The sequence below is a fragment of the Mercenaria mercenaria genome, chromosome 15 (genome assembly GCF_021730395.1).
Source record: "Mercenaria mercenaria strain notata chromosome 15, MADL_Memer_1, whole genome shotgun sequence".
In the NCBI taxonomy this organism is placed as follows: domain Eukaryota; kingdom Metazoa; phylum Mollusca; class Bivalvia; order Venerida; family Veneridae; genus Mercenaria; species Mercenaria mercenaria.
In genome coordinates, this window is record NC_069375.1 from 49,499,176 (window position 1) to 49,508,071 (window position 8,896).

General features: G+C 36.1%; 1 protein-coding gene across 1 annotated transcript; it reads left to right on the plus strand.

The window, feature by feature from the left end:
- The first annotated feature begins 6,608 nt into the window (after positions 1-6,608).
- LOC123563735 (uncharacterized) lies at positions 6,609-7,841 on the plus strand. Its single transcript, XM_045356745.2, has one exon. It carries the CDS (start codon positions 6,609-6,611, stop codon positions 7,839-7,841), a length of 1,233 nt encoding a protein of 410 aa, XP_045212680.2.
- Positions 7,842-8,896: the final 1,055 nt, after the last annotated feature.

The window sequence follows — 8,896 nt, forward strand, 5'->3', positions numbered from 1 at the left end:
TGGACCTGATGGAAAGGAGCATGTTGTATCTTACGCAAGCAGGGGCTTGAGAGCTAGTGAGAGACACTATCCAGCTCATAAGCTTGAGTTCCTGGCTCTAAAGTGGGCTGTTTGCGATAAGTTCAATGATTACCTATATGGCAACTCTGTGGAAGTCCGTACCGACAACAACCCACTCACGTATGCTTTTTCTTCTGCTAAACTGGATGCCACTAGCCACAGATGGCTTGTTTCTTTGTCCACCTATGACATAAAGATGAACTACAGGTCTGGAAAGGAGAACATCGATGCCGACACCTTGTCTAGAATTCCTTCTTCTTGTCATGACTCCAACATTCTTCTTTCTGATGCTGTAAAGGCTTTACTTTAAGCTCAGTCTGATGGTCCAAGTCAGCGACCAGCTGTTGAGTGTATTTCTTTCAGTCAGCAAGTTCTTACTGACAACCCCCGTGATGAAGTACCTGTTGGAAGTGGTTTGAAGTCGACAGACTGGAAGCAGGAACAAGCAACTGATCCAACTCTGACCCGTGTTATTCAGCTTCTTAAAATAGGTCACAGACTCACTGAACGTCAGAAGGCGCACGAGACATCACAGGTGAGGGCTTACCTCAGAGAGTGGAGTAACCTCTATCCTAAAGACTCTGTTCTTTTTCGTAAGGGTATGTCCAGTGGCTTTTCCGTCACTCAACTTGTTCTTCCTGACCATCTTTTGGACCTTGTTTTCCAAGGCTAACATGAAAAGGCAGGTCGTCAGGGTTGTTCCCGTACTATTTCCTTGGCCAGATCTCGTTTCTTTTGGCCTTTGGCCCCAGATGGAGCGATCTATTGAAAATAGAATACGTAACTGTCCTAGGTGTATTCGACAGAAGAGACTGGATAAGACTGCAGCTAGGCTGAATCATGTACATTCCTGTTATGCTATGGAAATCGTCTGCATGGATTTCTTATCCCTTGTGATGTCCCGTGGTGGTTATGAAAATATCTTGGTCATAACCAATAATTTTACTCGGTTCGCCCAGGCACTCCCAGCCAAAAACCAGACTGCACATACTACCGCGAAGCTTCTCTTTGAAAATTCCTAGTCGAATCCATAGTGATCAAGGTCGAAATTTTGAAAGTGAAGTGATCCGGGTGCTCTGCAAGATCGCCAATATTGACAAGTCCAGAACGACCCCTTATCACCCGCAAGGCAACGGAATGCCGGAGAGATTTAATGAGACACTCCTCAACATGTTGGGAACACTAGAAGATCACCAGAAGGCCAACTCATGTCCCGGTCCTTGACCATGCCTATAACTCTACCCCTCATTCTTCAACTGGTTACACACCCCATTTTCTTATGTTTGGGCGCCATCCAAAGCTTGCAATCGATGCGTTCTTGGGCATCGAACCAGATAAATTTGAGGTCAAGGACAAGTCAAGGCCAAATCCTATGTTTCCGAGTCAAGGACAAGTCCTGGGTAAAAGACACAAGAGGTGGTATGATCTCCGGGTAAGGGAAGCCAAGCTTGAGGTTGGAGACAGAGTCCTTGTAAGGAATGTTGAAGGCCAAGTTAGCAAACAAATGGGAGAAGGACGTGTACATCATTGTTGGTCAGCCTACTGAAGGTATCCCCATATTCGAAGTGAAGAAGGAGCATAGCAGAGAAAAGCCTAGAGTTCTTCACAGAAACCTGCTACTCCCCTTTATGGGAATTCCTTTGAACAGAACCCCACCCAGTCCAAATCTAGATTCTCCCAGCAGTGTTTCCCTCAATGCACAAGATTCTTCTCCAGAAACTTCTGTTCATTCTTCAGGTACTCCTGAGACAGAGAACATTCACCATACATCTGTGAATATATCACGGAGAACGTCCCTAACAAATGATGTTTCTCATTCTGTTTCAGATCAGGCAGGTCCTGTTGAAAAAACAGAACTCAGCCCGGCTCCTAGTGCTACGTGGTAAGCCTGACGATCAGACACAGGTGCATAGGCCTAGACGAACTAGAGCTAAACCTGGGTGGATGAGATCAGATAGCTGGAATTTTAAGTGATACTGGTCACTTTCATTTTATTCGTAATTGTTACAGCGTATAATAGTTGTATTTGATATGTTTTTATTATTTTGTTGTCCCTAGTTTATTATGTGGTTTATTGAATGTATCACATAAAAGTACTGAAATCCTTGATTGGTGTACTTCACAGTACAGATTGTTCATATTTATTGTAGACTGTGCACATCTACGATAAATTTACACATATTTATTTTTGCGACATTCCCCGAAGAGGGGGAGTATGTCACGAGGTCCAAAACCACTGAATATCAGTATTTTGTCTATATGTTGTATTGTCCTCGGTCCATGTATATATTGTATGAAAGTCTTAGTGCAAGCCATATTCATACAGCATCTTATATTCCAATGCCATTGCATTGTTTTCATCCGTAAAATTCATAAACTACAGTAGCGGCCTACAAATTTGTCAGGCCTAATATTCTTTGAATTTTTCGGATGTAACTGACACGCAATGCACATGAATATAGGAATTCATATGGCTGCGGGCTGTTCGGTAATACAATATCAAGATTTTGTTTTTGTGCCTTTTAACAGGCCAAAACGCCCCATCCCTAGAGAAAGAGAACACACGACACATGTATGTTAAAATTTACTTGACCTAGAATCATAAAACATTAGAGGATTGTTTTATAGCCTGTGAAGTGTTCTCTTTACGATATTTTACTCAGCTAGGCCGAGTTATGGCTAACTAAGTGAAAAATACACATAAGGTTCTTAAAAGTTTGTGTTGCAAACATCTTAAAAATTATTTAACCTGAGTCATAAAACCATGTTACAGTGGCTGGAGGGGGGAGGGGGGGGACACCTGTGTCCTATGGACACACATCTAGTTTTATGAATTAAAGGTTTTATTATTTGTTTATTACGGAAACTCCACCTAAAGAAAGTGTTATGGTAAAATTAACCCTTACATCAAAAAAAAAAATCAAATGTATTCTATGTGCAGAAATGAAAGAAAACGGAAAAGAAAGACAGCGCTTCTTTCATGATCAAGAAAAAACAGACTTGTGGTACATAATTGAGCAAGTTTGGGTATTAATATTTCGGAAGATGAGTACAGTGAAATTTGCTGTAGAAATCGTGCTAATGACTCGACTACGTATGGCTCGCGCGTTGCATATCCTACAGTTTTTTAAAAAAATGTACGTTTATATGGGGCATACATTGGAAAATTGTGAAAATATTATAATAAACAAATAATTAAAATAGCAAGAGTTGTCCGTAAGACAGCCAATGCTCGACAATTCAAAGTATTGTCCCAGAAGCAGAAAAATGTTACCCTAAATGTTAAAATATATTTAGAGTTTCAATCAAGTATCTGCATTAGTTTTGGAGATAGTAACTTGCAAGCAAAACTTTAACCAGAAGTTTTATGTTCAAAAGGGGACATAATTTGACCAAAATGCATGTCAGAGTTATTGGACGTGATGCAATGAACTAGTTTTATAACCCCGAAGGCACATGTGAAGTTTCAATTTAATATCTGCATTTATTCTGCAGATAGTAACTTGCACGCAAAACTTTAACCAGATTTTTCTGTTACATACATTTTACTTCATTTTTTCCTTTGTATATATCCTGTAAATACCCTGCCTTCACACCTCCTTTTTTAATTTCACAAGAGCCACAAGAGGTGGTACATTGTGTGCTGTCATTATGGAAAAAATCAAATGCAAATGGGGCAATTTTAAAAGTTAAGCTCTTGCCACTGCCAGAATAAAACATCATTTCCTTTGAATTACCCTTTTACAACATGCTCTTGGTTTGGTCTTATTTGTTCATAATTATTTTAAATTTTTTAGACCTTTAAGTATAGCTTCACCCATTTCACTATTAAAGGTGTACTTTATAATGATCTAATTCTTGAAAATAGATCACAAATCCTCTGTTAAATATGCATCCCTTTTGTATGAAAGCACATTCCTCACCCTTTGTTATCCGGATAATACGAAATGATGTGATAATTCCAAAATGCTACAAACCTGAGGAAATGTCAAACTTGGTATGGACATTCTTTTTGTCAATATTTTCTTATTACTCTTATTACTCATTTTGGTTTAGAAGCTGTACCATTTGCACTAAACAATTTGAATATAGGACATATTGTTCAGTATGGAGAACCCTAAACATTGTGTACATTTTGTGTACATGGAGTTACTTTCCTCTTAATGAATAAACATATATGTAAATAAGAACAAACATAGGGACGGGAGCCAGTCTAGGCTACGAGCTAAATTGAAGAAAATGTTTTTTTTTTTGAAAAATAATTTCCATCATTTTATCTCTTGGCCACGCGATAAACTGAAAGAAAATATTTTGTACAAATAATTTGCGTCAGTTTATCTCATGGCCTCGAGGATATTTTTTTAATTAAAAGAAAAATCGCAATAAAAGTGGGCATATGTACGCGTTTGTTTGTACCACTAACGGCACCTTCACAGGTCAATAACACATCGCCACTAATGTGAATTTATATTTCTGCTAGGGCGCATCGATAGCAACTTTTTTTGAAAATCACTTTTTTTCTGTTTTAAACTTAGTACTTAGTAATATGGACGAAATGTGTTAAACAATGAGTAGTGTTTGTAGAAAGTGAGCTGAGCTAGATATGCTGTTCATTTGACCGTATGTATAATTTTCAAAACATGTTACCATAGAAGGTTAATGCATTAGTACTTCATTGACAATTAATGTCCACGTGTGATAATTTCTATTTAATCCATTTTTGTCTGTCCTCCAACCCGTGTGGACGAGACAGCTGTCTTCCATGCTTTTAACCACTATAAGTTCCATCCAAACTTCAGTTATTACTTCATTCGACGAAGCTATCAAGGTGACTTTAAGCAGGCCAGTCCGCATATGGGCATTAAAATATTATTATTATTATATAAAACTTTTTGAACTATGCTTTTTTACTTGATGTTCTTCCTCACAAACAAAGGAAGACTGTTAATGAAAACGTTTAATACATATTTGAGCGCTTTGCGCAACTATGCGACCAGTATAGGTCAAGATCAGCCTGAACATCAGTGCATTCGGGTCAAGATCCATACTGTTTAACAGTTGTATTGATAATCAAACAGTATGGAAGTAGGGATAAACAAACTATGCACAGATCTGGATCTTTGCTGGTCGCTAACGTTTGTGAACACCAAATGGTGCTTATATTTGACAAGACATTATTATTGAAATATTAGGTTAATGGGTTGTGAAGCCCGCCCGTATTGAAAAAAAGAGATTCCCTACAGGGTGTTTAGGTACATGTGTATATTTTGGATATGTTTGAGGTTTATAGGTAAAGTCATCATTTTACATTTTCGTAACCATTTCAGAAATAAGTCTGCAAATAATTTTACCTGCTTGGACCTATTTATATTGGTTGTAGAGTTATGAAGTAGTCGTTTAAAATGAGATAGTTCAATAACAAATAAAAGTTTGATCGGAAATTCAAGTGATCGTGTAATCAATAAAAAGTCCGATACACGATATCGACTGCAACTACTCAATAGAATTGTTTCAAAATGTGATATTACCTGTATGTATGCTACGCCTGATTTCTCCTACACCGTGTGTGAGCTATGGCTGATCAAATCGATTCTTCTAGTTGTGTATATATATATATATGAATGAAGGTAATCGATAGCGGTAATCTTCATTAAATAAAAGTAATTAACAAGACACTGATATAGAACGAGCCTTTACATGATGAAGTGAAGTAGACCAACAATCAATGGTGTGATATAATAGATGTCACACAACCGCGATATAGAGCTACATCTACTTCCATGTGCTGCTTTAAAAGAAACAATATATAAAATGATCATATGACGAACTATACGCAAATGTTATAATGTTAATTCGACGAATTCTTTATTGAGATAGCAAGACAGTGCTGTTGGATTTTTCAAAACAGTTATTTCATAGATAAAATGGATATAAATCTATATTTTGTTTTATCTATTTCAGAACAAGGATTAAAAAGAACCACTGAACACAATGGTATCAAATGTAAGAACTGTTGGTCGTTTCCAGTTGTGAAAAACTGCTTACACTGGAAAAGGCAAATATTTTATTCGACTTTAATATTTATCAAGAATATAGCTACTTCGGTCAGTTAAATCAACCTTCGGTTTTGAGAAAGATTTCGTTTTAGGAATGACATTTGTATCGAATACATGCACGTTTTTATTTATACTTTGGATTTACCGATACATTTATACAGTCTATTACATTGTAGCGGATCACTGATTCAAATCGATTTGCTTTAACATTTTAAGATAAATAAACTATAATATGATACTTGTTATCATGTACCGTGACTAACTTTACATTTCTTTTAACCTTTTGAAAATACTTAACTTTACAACGAGACAAATTGTTGAAGCGATTATACCTGTAAAAGATACACACGTGTTACTACAAAATGTGACTTATAGTGTCTGTTTTCATGGTAGTTTGATATGGCAATTTCAGTGCATAAATGTGTTGTATCATTAACAAAGTGTTTCAGCTACAAGTTTAAGAAGAAAGGAAGATCGAAAAAATCAACGAGGATGCACATTCCGACACTGAGAGAGATATTGAAGAGTTATCTGATCCTGATTACAATAGGATCAGCCTCTATGATTGTGATAACAGTGAAGTACATGAGAAAGGATCTGACAGGAACAGTTATAGATGTTAAATCCTGGTTAAAGGCAGCATATTTCGGTTGTGGTATAAACTTTATTGGTTATGGAGAGAGGTTTGCTGTTCTGCGATATGCTCATATAGATCCAAACACTAAAACATTTTCTATTCCTTGCACAGAACGCAAACCGGACTATTATTTTGTGCAAGGTGGTGTTAAAGGAAACATATTGACTGTCAAGGAATGGATGAAAGAAAATATATTAAACGACTGGATGGAAAACATGACAGTTTACAGCTATTATTATATCAAAAAGAATAGAATGTCTGTTATAAAGACACCAACATTTGCTGTGAACAGAGTAGAAGCTCATAACTTATACCACGCCATGTGTGAATGGTATAGTCTTTTTCTTATATCGTACTTGTTAAATTTTGACCCTAAACAGGTTGCAATATTGTTCATGGACGACAGACCTCCGAACATACTAGATGAAACTTGGGATACCTTATTTGGTGAAATAACGAGATATAATACTATACCCAGTGACAACGTGTACAAAGCGTTGATATGGAATATATATGGATACGAGAGTCTGATGAATATACCAACGTTAACAAGGCTGCCATATGTAACAGAGTTTCGAAATTTCATTTTAGACTCCTTTAAACTTCCTCAACATAAATCTTTGAATTGTAACAGGCTTAGGATAACTGTTATATTACGCAGAGACTATAGGTCGCATCCAGAATTGACAAGTGGCATTGTCCTTAGAAAGTTTTATAATAATTCAGAGGTTCTCGGAGTTGTTCAATCAGTTTTTTACGGACATGAAGTAAGAGGAATATATCTCGAATACTTCTCAATGAAAGAACAAATTGAAATGATAACACAAACTGATATTTTGGTAGGAATGCATGGCGCTGGAATGTCACATATACTGTTTCTACCTAAACATGCTGCATGTTTCGAAATATTTCCAAAATACGTAAACTATTACACGTTCTTTAAAGCTTTCTCGAGATGGCGAAGAACTAAATATGTAAGTTGGAAAAACCAGGATTCTGACAATGAATTTCCTGAATTTAAAACAAAAATACCCATACATGTTCTCGTTTCACATCTGAAAACTTTAAAGCGAAGAGTTTGCATCTGAGTTACTTTTAACTGTTTATTGTAAGTATGTTCAGGTGAACATTGGTGCACGAGGGTTAAATGTATCATTAACATATGTTGAGATTTAAATACAGGTACGTCTTTTCGTACGATTTATAACTACTTATGCAATGTAATAGAAGTTCTAATAATATATGTTGAGATTTAAATACAGGTACGTCTTTTCGTACGATTTATAACTACTTATGCAATGTAATAGGAGTTCTAATAATAAATGTTGAGACTTAAGTACTGCTTCGTCTATTCGTACGATTATGCAGTATAATAGGAGTTCAAATAATGTATGCTGGTACGTCTATTCGACGATTTTGAAATATTTATACATTGTAATATAGGAGTTTTATTATGTATTTAAATTTAGGTATAGGTACGTCTGTTCATACGTTTTTTTTTTAAAAATTTTAAACAATGCGATAGAAATGTTATTAATACAGGTTGATTTTTAAGTACAGGTACGTCTGTTCGTACGATTTTTTAATATTTATTCGATGCGAATGGAGTTTTATTAATATATGTTAAGATTTAAAGTATAAGGACGTTCTTTTGACATCCATACACAAAATAAAAGGAGTTTGAAGAGTCAATTAAGCGGTTAGCTACACATACGTTTCTACTGTTTGGAAGGTTTTTGATACCGTAACAATTATTTAAATACTGACTCCAAAAGGCACTCATTGAAAAAAATAAATCAAAGGCCAACATGTACGCGTACCCGTACAGGTATAAATCTCAACTTTGGTGTTTGCATCTTGTCACCAGATGGCGAATATGTCAATGTTAAGTGTGTCCAGTGGTCTGCGCAGCTTTTTTACGTAGGTACATGTACTTACAGGGTCGCTGAACGTATAACTATGCTCGCACCTGTGACAGTTTAAATGAAACGAAAATATAACAATATCCATCTTACGATTCAGCTTTTGTGTAAGTGTACTATTTATAAACTGTGTCGCTAATTTCATTACTTCTTAAGGACATATTATGGTAACATATTGTTTGTACAAGGCGCTTTTTGCTGAGCGATTCTAGTCAATAATA